This window comes from Dermacentor silvarum, chromosome 10, assembly GCF_013339745.2.
Source record: "Dermacentor silvarum isolate Dsil-2018 chromosome 10, BIME_Dsil_1.4, whole genome shotgun sequence".
Classification (NCBI taxonomy): domain Eukaryota; kingdom Metazoa; phylum Arthropoda; class Arachnida; order Ixodida; family Ixodidae; genus Dermacentor; species Dermacentor silvarum.
Window position 1 is genome coordinate 20269907 of NC_051163.1, and position 20407 is coordinate 20290313.

Genomic DNA, 20407 nt, shown 5'->3' on the forward strand with positions numbered 1-20407 from the left:
AAAGCGGGCGTTGGCCCCGGCGAACGCGTTCCCGACATTGCCACGTTGACGCTGCTCTGCCCGCAACGCCGCTTCCTCGGCTCGCCGTTGTCGCATGCGTTCGATAGCTCGAGTTAGCTCGATCGGCGTCGTGGTTAGTAGCATCCGCCCGCCATTGGCGCTTGCGTTGCACTAGAAACACAAACATGTAACCAATAATTGAGAAACACTTCAATACAGCGTCGGGATTAACCCACTGCTAAACACAGGGCACGCACGTTTCAGCTTCGCTGGTTAACCATCTGTACGGAGTGCTAAGGGCGATGATCTTTTTGCAAGCGTATACGTGCTTGTTTCCATGCATTGTTCTACGTGCACGTTACTGATACATTGTATCAGCTTTTGCAAAAGCGAATCGATCAGCAACCGCTTCGCAACAGCCCCAAGAAATCAATAAAAGCACGGATCTATACCTCAAAGCGAAGTTCCTGCAACAGCTTTCTCATCTTGAATCCTTCGGCGACGCCATTGGAGTCCTGCAACTTCAGCTCTTCGACTCTCCTCTCCAGGTCCAGCCGCTGTCCTCCCCAGTTCGGCGTTCTGTTTTTCCAGCGCGTCGCACTTCGCTTCGACTTGCGAGCACTGCAGTTCCAGCGCACGGGCCTCTTCCTTAGCCTTGGACACTTCTTGCATCAGCGAATTGGCTTCGTGTTCCAGGTCTCGCAAGATGGCCGATTCCTGTCGAGCGGAGTCTCTTCGAAGTTGCTCGACCTTGAGGTTGACGGCCCTCAACCGCGCTTCCAAGCGAAATTTCTTGCGTTCCAAGCTGTCGACTTCCCTCTTGTAATCAGCGTCCCTCTGCTGAAGCAGCAAGAGCTCTTCGAGGTCAATCCACATCGTACTTATCGCGTCCCAGTTGACGGCGTCCCAGTTGTCTATGTTGATTTCGTTCGACATACCTTGCGTATGGGTGCCGCAGAACTTAATTTCCGCTTCTGCGAATGTATAGAGCAGATACAACAGGTCACTAGAAATCAGATGAGGTGCGCCGATATCTTAAAACTAAGATAAAGCGAGCGTTCCGTTTCGCGACAGGTTGCACTTCTGCGACGCAGGATTACAAGGACTACGCAGTGACGCAGGACCACAGCTACAAAGAAACTGTAAAAGACTACCCTGTCTGTCGTCAGAACTATAAAGCGAACAACCGTACTTCTCCTCAAACTTAAAGGGGATGCTACTTGCAAGCTACCTTGCGTATATCTTATCAAAATACGAACGTACGCGGTCAAAACGCAAATCGAAAGCGAAAAACACCGTCTGCGGTGGTGATGACAATGATAGTGAAAGCGAGAACACCAGTATTTGAGCTGTATTAAAAATAATTTTAGGAATTTATTAAAGTGAAGTTGTTTCAACTTAACTAGAGTTGTTAATTTGCTGCTTGCTGCTATTTAATAAAGTCACGTGACTTAAAACAAAGCGACACCTGGCGACATTTATTTAGCAGCGCGTTCGTATGTGCGTAAGAAACGTAGTACACACTGATAAAAAGCAGTTAGTGACGTAATGTGCTAAGGCTTGCGAAGTTGGCGAGCTGGCTAAACTTGGAAGTAACTGGAAAACGAACCTTGCAGTTTCTGACAACATTGCAACGCACCGCTCTTTCGCACATGGCGACTGTGGTTGTGGCGATCGTCAAGCAGGAGATGTGTCTCCGCACGTAACTTTGCTGCCGTTTTGCTACGAACAGTGTGTTTGTTCAAGCTATCCGTGCGTGAGAGGATCAGTATAGCGCATAAACATGGTGAGTGTCAACTTTTACAGGGTCTGTGTCGGTTCACTTTTTGGCTGTCGAAGTGGTGACCCAACTTTCTGTCGCTTTCTCTCTTGCGATCCCAACCCACCTCAGCCGGGCGGGAAGCGAAAGAAGTTCATCGACAAGAAGAACGCCGTCACTTTCCAATTGGTCCATCGTAGCCAAAAGGATCCTCTACAGGCCGATGAAACAGCGCCTAAGCATGTCCTACTTGAAAAGCGAACCGGGCGACCATTCACTGGAGACGACAGGCCAGGCCACGTGAGTGTTTAAGCAGCTGCGAAATCGATTGGAATGTACGATTCCTTCACGCTTTTAAGAAAAATGAATAAGGCATCTGGCTTCTTTGCAAATGAAACGTTGTGTGTACTGTGAGGAGCACGCATAGATCTTGTTTGTAGGGTGCTTCGCAACTTCGTAAACCGAGCTTTTGCTTTTGAAGGGTGGTTATGAAGACAGCATATAATTTGTTTCTATGCATCGTTGTATGTTTCTTTGTTTGTTTGTGTGATTGTTTTTACAGCACGAGCTTTGTAACGTTCCACCTGCTTTCCCTGACCCTTAAAGGACTGTTTGTTGCGGAGCTGTGTTACATCCTGTACGTGGAACTGAAAAATGATGGATTCGTTAAAATATTTGTGTGTTCTTTACAGCATGTTTTGAGCACGATTCTTGACAGGTTGTAGCTGCCTGCATAGCCGATTTGGTCAGATACATACCTGGCATTCGTTTTTATTAGTGTGGTGTCGTGTTAATTACTTCACAGTGCGTTGGTTTTGTTCATTGATGACCGGTTCTTCTTTGAATGGCGGGAAAGATAGCTAGAAACATGGAGTCTTCAGTGTAATGCAAGAATTGCCAGCTTTTGCATGTAGCCTTAGACGACACCAGATTTGACACTTGGGGAATACAATTCAAAGGTGCAGTCTGCGTGACCAAAGTGCGCGCTTAGACCAGACAGAGAATGTCAAAATGACTATAGGAAGGCGGACTTCCCAGTCTTACTTTAGGTGCCACAGGTTGCTTCTGTCTATAAGATTGCCCGTTTTACAGCACATATTCATATCTGAAAAGTCAAGTCTCCAGCAGTATTGAGAGGAGGGCAAGGTGGTCAGAAGTTAATGCTGGACAAATTAGGACCACAGGACACAGCATAAAGCGTGAAGTGTTTCATCCTGCTGCATTTCCTTGTGCAGTCTCTTGTTGTTGACTTTTAATTTCTTCAGAATCGGGAGTCCAGTTGAGTCGTGGATTTAACATAATGAAAAACATGTAGGTTCCAGCATCTGATGAGAAGAGGAAGGAAGAACAGCGTAAATTTGGTATCTACTTTGATGACGACTACAATTACCTCCAACATCTCAAAGATGTCAACGTTGTGGCCGACTGGGAGCCGGTTGTCCACAGGGTGCGCATCCCAGCTGGACAGAGTAGTGACGCCAAGGTGAGTCGACTCTTAATTGAAAAGATGTCCACACGCATGTGACAGAATACATTTATACTTACGTGCAGGAGTCCAGAGAGGGGTATTCTCATGCTTCAGATTTCAAACAAAACTCAATTTCCAGATTAGTGCTCTGGGGGTAGCATTATTCTAGCCCCTTTAACCCGTGCTTTCCTCCTGAGCAATTCGCGGCTGAATTAAGACTGTAGTCTGTGAATAAAAGTTAATAATTGACAGGAAATCTTACAGGACAGCTAAATTTCAGAATTTTGCAGTCTCAATTATGGACCTGTGCTGCGTAACAGAGCTCTATTCCAGAATAAAATACTGTCATCCACAGACTTCTTATCTGTACCATCAGCAAAAGTGCAGAGCACGCTATGGGGGTGTCTAAGAGAGGGAGGGAGGAGGGTCGTAGGAAGCTTTGTTGGCTGGTCAGTGTCACACGAAATGTGATCCAATGGAAAGCTCTCTATTTGATCATTGTAGTGAACTGCTTAAGTAATGTTTGTTAGACACTAGTAGCTCCTTGGAATGCTTTACGTTTACCTAGAAGAGAAAAATGTTTCTTCGACACCTGCTTCTGGTTCTGTTGCATTAGAAAGTGCGAGATAAGGGCACACTGTTGGGCTAGTTGGTGCATGCTTCGACCAGAAAATGTGCAAGCAAAGGAAGCAGTGATGTTCAGTACCACGTGATATTACTTCTGTCCATGTGGTCTCGATTGTCGTCTGCTTTGCTTTCGCCTCATTTTCTGGTCTAAAGGTTTGAAATGTTCAACCGACACACCCTGCTAGTGGTGGGAACTCTTCAAGCTTGAGTATGCTCAGTGCGTGGCAAGACCACTGGATGATATGGATGAAGAAGATATTCATTCTTCCTGTGAACAATTACGGAGTGGAACTCGTTACCACCCACTTCGTCCGTCCTTTAGGTGCTAATGTGGGATTTGTTACCATGTCTTTCTTCATAATTCTTTGTACACCACCTTCCCCTTTGTCCGTAATACTGCATGAGATAAAATAAACTAGGCAGTGATTCCCACTTTCTTTTCTGCTGACTTTACATTCTGCTAAAGCCCTGCACTTTTATTGCATCACCAGTATCATTTACCCTGGCATCTAGATATTCTCTATATGCACTAATCACCTGCCGTGGTTGCTCAGTGGCTATGGTGTTGGGCTGCTGAGCACGAGGTCGGGGGATCGAATCCTGGCCACGGCGGCCGCATTTCGATGGGGGCGAAATGCGAAAACACCCGTGTACTTAGATTTAGGTGCACGTTAAAGAACCCCAGGTGGTCTAAATTTCCGGAGTCCCCCACTACGGCGTGCCTCATAATCAGATCGTGGTTTTGGCACGTAAAACCCCATAATTTAATTTGAATTTTGTGCACTAATCCTTAAGTTTGTTTCATGCATCACTGAATTATAGGTGTCGCGAATTCCATCCTACTATAATTGTAAGCAATCAGATTCTTCTGCAGTTGTCAAACCATTCTTATTAGACGTTTCATGCTGTGCCTTATGATACTTGGCTTCTTTTAGGCAAAAAAGGAAATCAGGCTACCTTCATCAGTCTTTCAGTCAACTGTTGAAGAGAAGGAAGGCCTACTGAATAAAGCCGTGCCACAAGTGGGTGAGCGTCTAATGCTGACCTGTACTTTCCTAGTGCAGTGAGCTGTCAAACTTTTGTAGGTGCTGAACTTTCGGGGATCTTAGTGATTGCTTTCTTGTGCAGGACCAAGGCCTGACTGGGACCCAGATGTTGTGGCAGCTTTAGATGACGATTTTGACTTCGAAGACGATGAAAATATTCTTGAAGACGATTTTATACAGCTTGCTGATGGTCCCGTCGACAACGCTGCTGTTGAGTGAGTTACCAAGAAACAGCAGAGGCTCTATTCTTGGTCAATAACTTTTGGGGCTACTTTTGTGTGACATGGCATATGATGCAATAGGCATTCTGATGGCTGGATTAGCCAGTCAGCATCCGCTGGAAGTGATTGACTGAGAATGGCATGATTAGACATTAGCAGAAAGTATCGGCTATTGTCCAAATTTACGTCCTTATGTTTAACTTTTGATTGCCTTTTCTTTCTTTTTCTTTGCCATTGCAGTGATGAAGAGACTGACAGTTGTGATGATGAGGAAGATGATTTTGAATCAGCTGAAGGGAGTGAAGAGCGCTTTTCTTTTGCTGAAGAAGAAACGCAGTCGAGGTTTACAAGCTACTCAATGTCGTCGTCTGTGATCCGAAGAACTGAAGGGCTCAAGACCCTCGATGAACGCTTTGAAGAGGTTTGTGTAGTTGTCTTTCATTGTGGTGCAAGCACATTGACTTACTGTACTGCTTACATGTTATAACTTGTCTTTAAGTGCCTTAATTTGCAGCCAGCAGGCATTTGTCTTTGACGACCTGAAATGTTTTGATTGTAGAGAAAATTATAATTCGGGGGGCTTCACATAACTGACATTGCTGATTTGTATGCGGGGGATGTGACTGTTTGCTGTTTCTTATGGGAGTTTTATGAAAGACCAGCTGCAGGGATTGAATGCAAAAAAGTGCTATTGTGCTGTTACAGTCTGTCACCATATTTTTGGGGGGCTGAAGAAGTGCAGTGTGTCCTATCCTTTAGAAGCTTGTATTGCAGATACGAGATCTTCCCCTCGTGTACATGCCAAATGGATACGAACACATAAGTTTCTGTGTGTCTAGCTTTATTGGAAACGTGTACAATTTCGCCTCTTTAAAGGGACACTAAAGGAAAATATGGAGTCGAGCTATATAGATAATTCATCTAGAATTCTATCATTCATATCACTAAAGGAAAATATGGAGTTGAGCTAGATAGATAATTCATCTAGAATTCTATCATTGTTTTCTGTGTGCCAGTATATGAATTTGTTACGTAGAAAATTGCCGCCGAAGGTCCAGCTGCTGTTCCTCAATTTTAACTGCTGGTGCCAAAATGCATGAGTTGACATAATCTCCATCAGACGTCCCTCTATGCTGCTGTAATGTCTTTTAGAAACTCTTTATTTAGCACTCTATACATGAAGCGAAGCGAACTGGTTCTGCTTGGCGGCTGCAAGTGTTCTTTTCTGCTTGCGTGAGTGAGTCATTCAGCAGCTCTGCTTGGGTTCAGGTTACCGGATAGGGTCACTTAAGTTTGTCCAGCTGGAGGGGCGAAGGTGGTTCAATCAATGAGAGAAATCAATGTATCTCCCAGTGGCTGGACATAGCAGCTACTCTCTGTGAATCAGCCAGTGCTGATGTCACACGAGAGGGGTACCATATAGGCCACAACAGGTGGCGCCACTTCGATTTTCCATTTTTTGTTATTTTATCCCTTACAGAAGCTCTGTTTTCATCATGAATGATGGGTGTGTTACAGTGCAGTCCACTTATAATGATATCAAAATGAATGAAAAATCCCATCGTTATGACCGATCATTGCTATATCTGGACTGCCGTAAAAAAAAATTAGAAAAAAATACGGCCGAATATATTTTTGTAGTCCCGAAACCAAACCAAATTTGCCACTTGCGATAAGATATCGACGTTGTAGAAAGTAGGCTGTGAAGAATAAAACATTTATTTATACCTCTAAATAGTGCCTCAATCGTTCGGCGCGCTGAAATAGAAATCTGCACTTGCTTTCGCAGAAGTTTTGGATTCACAACGCCATGTGCGTCGCGTCCAGCTGCTGCGCGAACACTGGCAGCTATAATTTAGCATGCATTAAATCAATAAGCGACTCTATCGATGAAATTGCACTTTGGTAGAACATTGGGGTCGGTGTCAAGGACGCGAAGCAGCTGGTGCCATCTTGTGTATGCTGCGCCAACTTGCGATGCTCTCCGTGGCTTTCGCAATTGGTGCGCGGGCGGGATGCGCCGCGTGGTACTGGCGGCAGATACGAACTCGTGTAGGCAAACTTTTCGCCCCGTATCGGTTAAGAGCAACTCAGGAACGCAAATTTCACAATTATTTTGCATGAAAAACGCCGCCCAGAAGTAAAATTTTGATCGTTATATCCGATATGCGGTGAATAACTGAACGTTATATATGGTCTTTTTTCTCATAGCCCTAATGCATGAGTTGATACTGTTAAGTCGACTCATCGTTATAACCGATATATCGTTATATGTGGTATCGTTATAAGTGAACTGCACTTTATTACAGAAGCCTAATCTTTAAATCTAGAACGACTTAATATTTTCCCTTAATGAGAGACAGAGTACCACGATGATAAGTTTGTGGAAATGGCCATGGACTATTTCTTAATTCAGCTTTCTCTTAGTGAAGCATCCTGTCAAGGTTTGAAATACATTACAGTCGGTGTGTTGTGAACTCTGGACAAGCGGCCCAAAACATAATTTTAATGGAAATTAGAGGCCATGAAAGGGTGATCTTGTACATATATTAAAAAATAACAATGGAAAGCAATTGTTACTCTGTGAATGTAGCAGGTTGATAGGGTAAAAGAAATAACCTGAAATGTTGAGGCAGTTGCCGTACGACAGTGTGGCGTGGTAATTTTGTTACCGGTCTCCTGGCTACCTGCGAACCATTCGATTACACCCACCATTGGCATTAGGCGCAGTGTGCTAATAACCACTGCTCGTCCAAGGGATGCATCATGTGCAGAACCGTAATCGTGTGAACTGTTTCTTGTACACAATGCACATGTCACTGAAGTTCGTAAAAGCACTGCAGTGGTTTGGCAGTTATTGCTGCCCATGGGATATGTGGACAGAACCAAAACACACTGGAACAGTGAAACCCATGTTGTCCATAAATATACTGCAGCTGGATGCGCATGCATTTATGTTGCAGTTGAGATTGCCTATTACGGTATACCCGTGACAGGCTGTAGGCCTAAATGCACAAATAGACTGACTCTAGAGCACCCATGGAGGAAGGGGAAAAACAAACAAACAGCAGGGAGCATGATGTTGGGCAGCTAGCCTTGAGAAGGCAACCTCCTCTGATACCACTCCTACTTTCCTTTTGTGTCCATCTGTGTGTCGGCTCTTGAGAAATAAGCCCTCCATTGTTGCCATACCTTGCAATGCATTGTTTGGTTCTCGGTAGGCCTTAGCATGGAGAAAGGAAAAGGACTAGGAAGGTTTGTCATGCGGCAGTTTTGAAGCCTAGTCATACATATAAAAGAAAAACTCATAGGAAATACGCTCTCACCACATGATGGGTAAGCAGTAATTTCATTGCCGAGCATGCGGAGGGGCCGTATTGGGAAGAGCAGAATGGTGAGGGGGGGGCCATCCATGACAAGGGTGTCACAGTTGGTCCTTGGTGTTGCTACGGTGTTGCTCAATTCCATCGTTGTTTCCACGGTGCGATGATGAAATAGATTGCTTCTAAATGTTCCGGCGACTTGAGTGTTAAACCAAAATCAACTTGCATAAACTGCAGAGGTGCACTGAAGTTCCGTGCTGGCTGTATTCTGGTGCAATTGCAGCGAGCGTGTACATTGTTGTTTTTATAGTGCCCCTTTCTTGTCTGTTTCAGATGTTCAAGCAGTACGATGACCTGGAAGTTGGAGCGCTTGATGGCGAGGAGATTGAAGGCTATGTGCAACCCGACAGCGAGATTATGAAGGCTCTAGTGGCAGATTTTCAGCACATGAAACAGCTTCCGTTAGTACCTTTATTTGTGTGGTTGACCGCTTAATACAGTACTGACGTGACATACAACATGGGAACAGCGCGAAAAGATGAAAGACAAGAAGGGGAACACACACCAGCGTTGGTGTGTGTTTCCCTTCTTGTCTTTCGCCTTTTCGCGTTGTTCCCCTGTCGAGTATGTACTAACTAGCCCAAGCCTCTACAGTGTTGCAATGACATTTACAATTTGTCATATTTTTCGTGTTTTAGATGAAGTTCTGTACCGTCAGAAAAAATGCTGGCAAACATCATGGTACATTGGCTTGCTCAGTTCCTGCAGTAGCTGTGACTGCCGTACACAAGGGCAGCCATACTGATACGTGTAGAACTCTTGTTAATTTTTATTTTTACGTGCAACTAGCCTTATTGCTACACGACTTCAGAAAATCTTGCTGTGCCTTGACATTGTGGTAGTGTCGGTGATGACAGGGCCAGCATTTGGAGACAAGCTTCAGTGTCAGATTGAAATATCTTGTGTTTCCCAAAGTTTGTACTTGCTAAGTGTTGCCCTTTTACGTGCGAGATGCATGTGGTAGAGTTTCCGCAACCTTGAAAACCTGCATCAGCACTCGTCATTTAAACATTGCTGCAAAGTATTTTGATTATTCAGGGTCTGGGGATAGAAACGCAGTGATACAAAAACCCACGGCATGGCTGTTTAGGAATGTTGCACTTTTAATTAACATATGCTTTTTTTTTTTCTCATTTGTGTCCCTTTAACCTGGAACTTGTTTATCCTGCCTTATTCTGTAGGACGTTGAAAGAGGTGACGTTAGACAAAGGGAGTGCCAAGAGTGCTGTGACCATGGCTGCCATTAAAGAGGAAGATGACGAAATGGTAGACATGCAAATCAGCTCCGATGCCCCCAAGGAACGTTGGGACTGCGAGTCCATTATAAGTATGTTGCACTGCATTCTTCAGTGCTGTTTGTAGAGCCTTTTCGGAAATGCGTTCTGATCATTCTTTTTTTCCTTCATCTCTAGGTACCTATTCAAACCTTTACAACCATCCAAAACTCATCACAGAGCCAAGGAAGGTAAGTCAGGTCTCTAAATTTAAAATAAGGCTTATCATTTTATTGGCTGCGTTACGAGTTTCATGCAGCACCGAATGAATAATGAAACAAAGCCTAAAAGAAAGGCAATGAATGATTGCTTTCAAGTGAATCAAGCACTGCACAGTTGTATGGGGCAGGCTTTGGTGCACATGCACCTTTTATCATACTTGTTATTTAATAGAAGCTGTAGCAGTAAAGTGACCTGTTTTGAAGCTGTAATTGGTGGAATCAGCTCTAACCTCGCAATGCAAGAATTTTTTCATGGCCTCATTTGTTGGCAAAAGCTGATCGCACTTATATTTTTTTTACCTGTGACACCGTATTATAGCAGCTCTGGCTTTCTGAAATAACACTTAGATTATGGAATGAACAGTGGGGAAAGAAAAAAATCCTTATTGCATCCGTAAAAGCACCAGATCAGTGACAGATAGGTCAGCCATTTGGCCAAAAGTAGCCGAGGCTGTGCGACTTGCTACTTTCGCAACTGATTGAATGACCACGATTATGCATGCACTAAAAGCGCGTTGGCTTTGAGGTTGAAATATGGATGAATGTAATTTTACCAGAAAGTCTTGCAGGTTGCAATTTTTTCTGGGTGCTCACAGGATGTTATCATCATAGACCGATAATGCCTTGTTATCGCCTTGTGGCATAAAGTCTCTGCTGTACCTGGGTTCAGGGCAACCTTGAGGAGAATGCCATTGATTATTTTTTTTACTAATTCTAGGGAGAGGTTCATATAACAATAAGTCCTGGTTTCGATTGCTACGCCAGTTTGTTATGGAAACAAAAAAATCTGCATGCTTCTTACAGGAGTTTGCATTCATATTGGTAGCATAAACTAAATACGTAGGCAAAAAAATAAACGAAATGGACAGGTCTAACACTGGACATCAACTAAGTTTTATTACGCAATGTTTGTGCACGTCTGTAAAAAAGTGCAATGAGACTTGGTGGTCCAGCACTTGTCCTGTCCGTTTCGTTTCCTTCTTTGACTGTGTTGTCTTTAGTTCGCACTGCCTATATAAATGCAAGCCACAGCAGCCAATTAGTTTGCCTTTCAAGTCGCTAAGGGCTACAACTATCGGCATCCTTTGCAGTAGCCGTGGAATAGTGAAACTGTTCCGCCATGGCATGGGCTTCAGTATCAGAACTTAGACTGACCTGGTTTTTCTTCTTTACTGATTCTTACAGGAAAAAATAAAGGTGTCGGCAAGAACGGGCATTCCTATCAAGGAAAAGGGAGGCTTGAGTCGCCAGGGGCTAAAGCAGTTGGACCGTGAGTTTGAAAGCAACTCCGATGAAGAAATGCAGTCACGAACATCAGTGGCATCCAGCATCCGTCCAAAGGACGAGACCCCCGAGCAGCGGAGAGAGCGAAAGGCTGCAGTGCGAGCCATGCGACGTGAACGCAGGGCCGAAAAGAAGGCCAACTCGGAAGCCTTCAAGGCCGAAATGCTGAGACAAGAGAAGATGATGGCCAATGTGCGCCAAAACCTCAATTCTATGCGGCTTTATTGAACTCATATAAAACCAGAGGACTTTTGTACAGAAAGAGGCAACTTGGCCGATGTGTGAGTTGCACAATAAAACTCCTTTTCAACCTCTGCAATTGTCAAAATGTTCATCCATAGTCAAATTGCGTAGCCGTTATACACGGCAATGGGTTGATTGGAGCATGCAATACTAGTGGTTTGCGATGCCGTGTGACCACCAGTTTAAGATTTCATGCCTGCAGTTTGCTTGATGCATCCCTAGGATATAGCAGCTAGATTGGTTAAATGCTTGCCTCGAATTGCTGGCAAGGGTCCTATATGTTCCATAATGGCGGATGTGCTTTAGTAAGCTTCACCTCAACAGAGATATATATTGCAGTGCGATCGCTTAGGACGGGAAAATAATACCGCCAAGTGGAGGCCTCAAGAGGTCGCCCGAGTTATAGTAAAGTGGGTGGCGCAGGATCTAGGAGCAGTGGTGGAGTCAAAGCTGGAGCTAGGGCAGTCCGTGCTCCACCAGCCTTGGTGTCCTGGAGGCACCGCCAATGTATACTGTATTCGATCATAAGGCAAGGATGCCAGTTAGAGAAGTCAAGAAAAATAACTTGGCTATGCATGCTAACATGAGGCGACATAGAATAGCCAATGGATTATTCAGAATCGGCGGGATCACCAGAAATGAAGCGGAAGACCCCGGAATAATCGTTGCATATAACATGGTAATTTCGCCTTGGGGAGTGACTTCACGGCAGCGAGAATTTTGCCTTATAATGTGGCTTTGTGGCAGCGCAGCCGCGAAAAAAAATTTAAATAAATAAAACGCCCTATATTTGAATACGGCAATAAATAATGACACGTAGTATCTTTAGCACTTGCGCAGATTCTGTTCTCTTACCACATTACACATCTATATTGCAGAAAAGCCACTATGGAACATGCATACCGCCTTCGGCAGAAGATTAATAAGGGCACAAGTTTTCAAGAGAATATAGTGACAAATGGCCCTGCTTCGTGCAGTTGCTTCAAAATGACGAAACTTAATATTCCAAGAAATTATTAGAGAACATGTTAACAAGTGCCCTATTTTCACTTAACTTTAGCCTAACATTAAAAATATGCAAGTGCTATGTAGCTGGACAGAACAAAGGTACTGTTGTTAGTCGTCCGTTGGAGATGGGGCTCTTGCGTTGCCCAGGGGGCGCTGCAAAAATGGTGCTAAAAAGCGCCCTCAATCCGAAACTGGGTAGTACCAAGCTCGGTCGTCTGCTTCGGGAAGCACGTTTACAATATGGACCCGCCACTTTCGGTTGTGTTGTACCACGGCTTGCAGCGAATATCGGGCGCCGAAGATTTTTCCATGGGTGGCATGCTGCGTAAAGGCAAGAAATTATGCAACGCCGAATACGTGTACGCCGTTCAAGAAATAAGCGGCGAAATTTTAGCGCGGTGTCAATCGCAAGTGAAGCGAGTCACGCACGTGCGAAGTTGAACTTCAGGCAAGGTTTCCACGCTGCTAGATTCAGCCGCACAAACGCGAGGAAATGCTTTCTATAAATGAATTCACAGCAGCGATAAGCAGACATGTGTACGGAACTGCTCGAGCGCACGACGGTACGCGCAGCGACGGCAGCGGTCTTTCAGCATGCCGCGGTGTACGAACTGCTCGAGCGCACGATCGTACGCGCCGCGACGGCAGCGGTCTTTCGACATGCCGCGAAACGGCGGTTCTCCTGCAATTTTTGTTGACTGCATGCCGCTAGACAAGTAATTATGCCTGCGCTGTAGTAGCGGCCATCTGTCCCTTTAGCAATTGATAAATAACTGATGTAATGCATATGAGCTCGCAGTAACGTACGTACGTGCGAATCACGCTGCAGCGCGAGCTCGTGCGCTGCTCGCTTGATGTAGCTTTTAATGACAGCGCTCGAACATCGATGTGCTGTAATCAATACTACCTTGCTGTGCTGCCTCAACGTGCTGGCTAGAGGTCAAGGATGAGCACATTCAACTCTAACCTGTGCTGCTCGTAGTGGAGTAGTGAATTGTCACCGAATCAGCCCGACCATTTGTGGTCATTTGCACACACCTGGTCACTTCACCACTTCGCATCGGTCGAATTGTTAATTGTCGCTGTGGCCGGGTCTCGAATCGTGAATCACCAGCCATGCCTGCTGCTATGGCGGTCTTCCATTTCGCTTACCCAGCGCGACGAACTGCAGTTATCCAGCGCCCCCGACGCTCCACTTCGTGGGGCCTTGAAGGAAAACGGTAGAATCTGATGTTGGGATTCAGGCCTTCTTGTTCATGGCAGCCCAAGACGCAGCAGTAACGACGGTGACGCTTTTTCGAGGCTGAGCTAGGTCTCTCCGGATCGGCGTCGCCGATGTCTTCTGCTCCCAGCATTACGTCCCACGGCACACGGAGAGTCCGTTTTCGTATAACTATAGGCTGCGGCCAGCTCGCAGCCTGGTTCCCATGGTCTGTGAGAAGTGGCGAGCCTTTTCGCACTCGAAACAGGGCAGAAAAAAGTGCGAATTGACGCAAAACGCGGGCTAGAAACGTGCTTCGCCACAGCCAGGGCTCAATACTATCCAAGCTGGTACTACCCAGATGACGTTTTTCGCCGCCACCAGGCGCCGCTACTATACCTCAAACTCCAGCGCAAGACGCCCATACTCAGATTATTGTTTGCATTCCGCCTAATTTGGTCATTAGTCTTAATTAACTTCACAATTATAATTAGACAAGAAAAGCGTCAATGAGAAAATTGTAGAGCCACATGAGAAACTCCCGATACAGCTTTCTGTTGCTCAATATGTGCTACATAAAAGTGTTTTTCCGAGCGTGAAAGATGCCCGCGAATACACGCAAAGTGCCCTGAACAACCGGTCACGCGGCGATCTCGCGTGTATTCGCGGGCTTCTTTCACACTAGGAAGAACACTTTTATACAGCACGTTTTCAGCAACAGAAATCTGTATCGGGAGTTTTTCATGTTGCTCTACAATTTTCTCATTGGCATTTTCCATCTAATTTTAATAATTAAGAAGTTCATTAAGACTAATTATCTAATTAGGCGGAATGCAAACAATAATCTGAGTATCTCCAAGGGACGGCAAACAACATTACCTTGGTTCTGACGCAAGGCTTGAGTAAAGATTAGACGCCAGGAATAATGGGCATCTTTATTTAGCAGCCAGCCTATGTGCTTTGAAAACGAAACAAATAAAAGCGCCTGCTGCGTTACAAGTACAATGGGTCGGGAACATTCAACGTGGTTTGCAGCGCAACATCGGCAGAAGTGCCGCAGTTGACCAGACGCCTCAGCGATTCCAGGTCGCGTTGGCAAGACGCCGCGTCGCCTTCGAGCTTTTCCATCAAGCTTGTGTACCAACGGTCTGGCGCAGGACACTGATCGGGGCCAGCTTCCGTGCCGTCGCCTACGCGTTCAACCTCGCCAGCCGACGATGACGTCGCCAGTTCCAAGTCCTTCTTCAATGACGCGCCTTCGGATACGAGCCTCGACTCCTGTTTCACGCGCTCGCGTCTATCCCGTTCCAATGCGACGCGACGCCGAAGCACGTCGAGCAGCGACGACTGCAGAGCGTCCTGTCGAGCGACGAGCTTTTGAAACTCTTCGAGTACGGGACGGGACGACCGGCTTATCTGATCCAACTGACCGCTGCGTTCACGAAGAACCTCCTCCAAGTGACGCGTTTGGTCGAGTAGGTCCTTCACTTTCCCTTCCAGCGTCAGCTTTTGGGTTTCCAGGCTTCTAGCCCGACCGATAACGGCGGAGAGCTTGCATTCGGCGCGAGCGACTTGTTGCGCTAGCGCTTCCTTTTCTACAGCCATCGGTCTGCGACGCCGCTCGGCATCTCGCACAAGCTCTGCGAGACGTTCGGACATTCGCTGCTCCGTGACGCGTAGTCGATGCTTCTCGGCGTCTGTGCACTCGTGCAGGTGTGCTATATCCCGCCGGAGTGCGTCGATGCGAGCGCGGTGAACCGCCACGTTCGAGCGCCGCGCGCAAAGCTCATCGAGGGCTCTCACGATGGCTATTTCAGCGGCAACGGGGTCGAAATCCGCCGCCATGTTGCCGTTCATTGCTCCAAATGCCGTCGACGACGGAACTGCGTTGACCGCCACAGAGATGACGGCGCGCTTTTTTAACACGCAATACGCGCAATACGCACAATAGAGTTTGCGAGACCACGTTTGACGCACGTACACTAGATTTCTCACCACTTGCGTCACAGAATGACTCGAAAGCACCACCTACGACAGAAATGCGCCAGGCCTGCGCGGCAGCTAACGTGCCGTCTGCTACGGGGGAGAAGCCGTGCGCGAAGCCAAAGGAAGGAAACGAAAATACAGCGATGTTAAATGCATATAACCTTTATTATATATATATATATATATATATATATATATATATATATATATATATATATATATTTACAGATTTCGGACTAAATCCGCTTTCATTTATTTACATGAAAACTGCGACCTCAAGGTTGCAGCAACAAGTCGATTGCTTTAAGCGTGAATGGCAGGCTCATATGAAAGAAAGCACAACCAACTGCAAACACATTTGTTCTGTATGAATATCAATGACGGCTCAGCTTTAGTGGAAACTGCAGCTGTCAATAATCAAAGTAGCATCTGCCACAAACAGCAACGTCATATTTTGGAATAAAGCACCAGGCTCCCAATCCAGCCATATATGCAAGTGAGAAACTTAAGTGTGAGAAACGAAAACAGCATTGATGGGTTTTGCAAGCTTCTGGCATGCAGTAGTAAAAAAAACACAGATGAGGTGGTGCTGCTGTCGCATCCTGTGCGGGCAAAAAGACATAAGTAAACAGAATTGAGTGACATTAATTTTTCCTTAAGGTAATTAGATTAATACACTGACCGAATTTTCAATGGTTAAGAGGCAAAGATTCTTGCTGGAGGCTGTGTACAGCGAAGAAGAGCAGAAGTGTCAACATAGCTGTCTGCTCATTTTGCCTGTACTAGACACATGCAACTTGTCTATATAAAACTGTATTTATACAAATTATTCAAAGCATAAGCTGAGGCAAAGTGCTAACAATAAACAGTTCTGCTCAGCAAGACTGTACTGCTCCTTACCTTTTCTTAGGTGGTAGTGTGACACGATTAACTAATGCTTTTGTGTATACAGAGAGGCTAAAAATGAAAATGCTTTGGACGTTCAGCTTGTAGCTGACAACAACCTCGTTTCATGTCTCGGTTAGTCTTAGCTTTTGCAGACGACCTAGCCAGGCAGTGGTGCTGACTTTTCTTTTCTGTCGTTGTCTCAACAGTTGCAGTAGCGATGGTTGAAATGTGGCACACGTTCAGGTTTATAGTGGCAAGGAAATAACCCAGAAAACAAAACCACCACTGCAGTGAACAATTCAGATACCTAACAAAACAACTAAGCCAGTTCCAAATAAGTCTGAACATCAGAAGTGAAGGAGTTACAGGAAAGTAGTATGGCACATTCGACTGGTTCCTACTGCGCTCAGTTTCAGTTGACAACAATGCGCATTCCTCTATTGATTATAGCCTAAGAAAGCTCGCCTCAGAGGAGCATTCAGCTGTCCCCAGAAAAATCGTAATTCTGCCAAAACTTGGGTGCACTCTAGATTGAAGGTGAGAGCACCTCCAAGCGCTCTTAACGAACCAGGCGAACGTGTTCCGAGCACTCAATTTCAACCAGCCGAATGTAAACCGGGCCGCCAGGGTGTCATAGAGTGCTCGAAAACGTCCAGTCAAATGTACCATCAGTACTGTGTTATATACTTGAAATTCTGTTTGCAGCAGTCCGCTCCTAGGGAAAAAAAAAAAGAACGCTTTGCTAGAAGAACTGGAAGACTTCCCCTTCACAACAAACATAGTAGGGCTCACACGTAATACGTTTCTCACTGAAACAACATTCAAACCCAGTACTTGTGATGCAGACAGCACACAATGGTGATACACTTACCAGCTCTATTCTATTCCCATGGTACTGTGAAAAACATATTAGAGAGCTTCTACTGTAGTTTGCCGCCAGTCTACGACCTACAGAAACATTCGTGGGCTTTATTGAAAGCAGTACACTTGTCAGAACACAGTACATTGCCCAATCCATTGCATCGGTTCGAACACATGCTTCAAGCACTGAAATAGTTCACTTCCTACGGTAGATGTCGCGGAAAAAGCTAGTGACACACATTCCAAGTGATAACATAAAGGCGATGCTCTTTTGGAAAGCCCTGCGGGCTACACAACTGTTGCACCCAAACAGCACTCTAGTGACTCATGCCAGTGCGGAGCTCAATATGGACAAAATGATTTACAGCAACATTACGCGCAGTGATATAAATCTGGAGAATTCCAAACTATGGCCTGAATGTTCCACCTACATAAAAGTTGAATGCAGTCAAAATGGTGCAGGGCAAACACAGAAGCGGGATGACCCTTGTCACGAAGTGCTGTAGCCACTCGCCACTCAGTCATGCGAGATTTGAAGTCGCACACACAATGTGAGAAAAGTATTAGTCTCACGTCTTGTTTGCTTTGTATTTCAAGCTAACAACATTTCCAAGAGGTCTATTTTAATAGTCCTTGCACAAGGACCTTAACGGGGCACTTAAGAAGAACACTAAATCAGCCAAGACTGATAAAGTATGCCTTCAAAACTATTTTCATTAATTTCGCAATAATAGGGTGATTAAAAAACGAGAAAGTGAAAGTCTAAGTTCCGATTAAAAAAATTCTGCGCTAAAATTGCAGCGCCGAGATGTCAGCGAGACGTCGTGAATTTTAATGTAGTCAAACCTCATGATAATGAAGTCGCATCCAACACCAAAAAAAGAAAAACAAGAAAAAAGTTTGTTATGTATGATATTCGTTAAAAACATACACCTGTTACATTGTAAAGTGACGAGACACTTTATGCTTAATTCGTTATATCCAATAATTCGTTATATCGAGGTTAGACTTATTTTCTTCATGTTTGGCTCGTAGCAGCTTACTTAGTAAAAGCTCTCAAAACTTGCCAAGGCCAGTCTTTGGCACTTTTAAAGTACAATGTAGTCCATCTATAGCTATAAAAAACTAACAAGGCCCGAGCTGACAGTATCAAAATTCATGAAATCGTGGCAAGCTAGTGTGGGAACTTCAAGGTAGTGTTGCCACCTGTGTTTCGTTTTTGGGTCCTTTCCTGGTAACGGTGAAGGTTAATTTACAAATAAAGTCCCTTTAAGAGTGAGAAATGTATGTCAAGTCACCTTGAATTCTTGAATGTAAACAAACATCTCAATTTTAATTTAGGGTGACGTGTCCACATGTCATACCGCTATTCTCAACACACTATGCAAGCATGTGTCCTCATTGACCACGAAAAATGTCTGTTCATAAGTATGAAAGAGACAGCATAGCCACTGGTATTTTGCCTTAAAAATTAGATGCAGTGAAATACCATTTGAGAAAATGTCACTTGAATTAACTACTCTCAGGTCGATTAACAATTAGTACAACACCCCTGAGCCTACAGTAAGTTTGTGTATTTAATGTTGCAGTTTAGTAGACTTTCACGTGAACGAATGCCTTCCTGATGTCTCTTGCATTAGTTTAGTGTTATGGCTCGTTACTTGCTAGTTCAAGCAATAAGAAAAAAAAAAAAAAGGAAAAGTCAAAGCCTTTGTCCCCCCTTTGTTATTTTTCAATGCTGCCAAGGAAGGGGAAACAATAACTCTCCGGTATCCCCGCCATGGGCAGCAGTCACCTTTTCAGCAGCAGATCGTACGTCGTTGGCACGATAAACACAACTGCACTATGGCATACATGACTTCTGTTACAGTTACTGAAGTATGCAACACAATGACCATGATCTTGGAAAACACCGGGCATGCTTGCACTTAACAGCAGGGCCAGGGAGAAAACAACTAGCGATCCTGTCACCTTTAGCATAAGTGCAAAACTGATCACACAATAGCCATAGCCACAGTTTTCAAAGCAGTGGGAGATCCCAGAACGTTGAACAACGTCAGGTAATGCGTTTAAACAAAGTGTTCACGCTTCGAGAACCTGGATGGCGAAAGTTCAGACTCCGATGTTGTCACACTGCGATGGCGGAAAGGGTGATTTTTAGAATAAAGTTTTGTGAAAGGCTAAGTGGCAGCTGGACGGCCCCCGTTTCTTTGAGGCGGTGGTGACCGGGGCGGCGCCAGCAGATCGGCATACTCGTGGAGGGCTTCTCGCAGCGATCGGCAAACTTGGGCTGACGTCGACGTGCTACAGCTCACGAGATGGGGATACAGGGCGATCAGTTGTTCCCAGACACTCCATTCAACTGCAATACAGAAGTGTGAAAAAAGAAAAAAAAATTCTATGTAGTTGGGGAAGGTGAACATACGATTACTGACCAAATCGTGAGGTACTTAAGAGGTTGAGCTTGTACTGAGGTTACACTGAGGGCTGATAGTGAGGGGCTAAGGTTAGGTTAGGTTGGGTGTACAGAGGGTGTTTGTTCCTTTCAATGTAGTGCAGCTGAGGTGCCATATGCGATAAATCTACAGTAGTTACAAACTTTTCCAGTGCTGCGTGGTGTGATGTTTTTGTACTCCCTAAAGATATAACAGATCAATAACTGAAGATATGATGCAATGACAAATTGACACATATTAAGGCCATGCTTTGGGTCAAACACTTTGAGGAGATCCTCAATGGCAAAGCCAAGAAGCAGAGTGCCCACTGCTCCGATGAGGCGTTGTGCAGAATGCTACATCACACAAAAGTAAACAAACTCCAAAGTGATAAATCAAGAATACGCTCCTTGGCTTCTAAGTAGAGTAAAGCGTATCAAAGTAGCATTGGCACAAATAGCATGAGCTGTGATGCCTCCATTTCAGCTTAAAATCGTGTACA

The 20407-nt window shown here is 45.0% G+C and overlaps 5 protein-coding genes across 8 annotated transcripts in view; 1 reads left to right on the forward strand and 4 right to left on the reverse strand.

The window, feature by feature from the left end:
* The window catches only part of LOC125940547 (uncharacterized), a 5374-nt gene extending 4083 nt beyond the window's left edge, over positions 1-1291 (reverse strand). Inside the window, exon 1 of the mRNA XM_049656849.1 lies at positions 453-1291. Coding sequence (XP_049512806.1) covers positions 453-485 — 33 coding nt within the window. The 5' untranslated portion in view covers positions 486-1291. The remainder of the gene's footprint in view (positions 1-452) is intronic.
* LOC119431081 (uncharacterized) overlaps positions 1-20407 on the reverse strand; it is a 143512-nt gene that overhangs the window by 19541 nt on the left and 103564 nt on the right. The window lies entirely within an intron of this gene.
* LOC119431082 (protein LTV1 homolog) lies at positions 1551-11597 on the forward strand. Of its 2 annotated transcripts, none has more exons than XM_049656843.1 (10): positions 1551-1786; positions 1892-2059; positions 3075-3242; positions 4790-4880; positions 4983-5115; positions 5362-5542; positions 8778-8905; positions 9686-9831; positions 9917-9969; positions 11197-11597. In XM_049656843.1, the coding sequence occupies exons 1-10, from the start codon at positions 1784-1786 to the stop codon at positions 11509-11511; spliced, it is 1386 nt and encodes a 461-aa protein (XP_049512800.1). In that variant the 5' UTR covers positions 1551-1783; the 3' UTR covers positions 11512-11597. The 2 variants fall into 2 exon arrangements, with proteins under 2 accessions (XP_049512800.1, XP_037554467.1); XM_037698539.2 differs by having other exon boundaries at positions 1554-1786; positions 11185-11597.
* Positions 14649-15890, reverse strand: LOC119431347 (uncharacterized). Its single transcript, XM_037698834.2, has one exon. It carries the CDS (start codon positions 15590-15592, stop codon positions 14729-14731), a length of 864 nt encoding a protein of 287 aa, XP_037554762.1. The 5' UTR covers positions 15593-15890; the 3' UTR covers positions 14649-14728.
* LOC119430907 (protein MON2 homolog) overlaps positions 15925-20407 on the reverse strand; it is a 54649-nt gene continuing 50166 nt past the window's right edge. Inside the window, exon 7 of the mRNA XM_037698372.2 lies at positions 15925-19832. Coding sequence (XP_037554300.2) covers positions 19651-19832 — 182 coding nt within the window. The 3' untranslated portion in view covers positions 15925-19650. The remainder of the gene's footprint in view (positions 19833-20407) is intronic.

Excerpts from the sequence above, each read along its gene's own strand:
- LOC119431082 (XM_037698539.2), top strand. Across the intron at positions 3,243-4,789 it reads GACAGAGTAGTGACGCCAAG|GCAAAAAAGGAAATCAGGCT; the intron begins GTGAGTCGACTC and ends GGCTTCTTTTAG. Across the intron at positions 5,116-5,361 it reads GTCGACAACGCTGCTGTTGA|TGATGAAGAGACTGACAGTT; the intron begins GTGAGTTACCAA and ends TTGCCATTGCAG.
- LOC119431347 (XM_037698834.2), bottom strand. The coding sequence starts at position 15,592 with ATGAACGGCAACATGGCGGCGGATTTCGACCCCGTTGCCGCTGAAATA.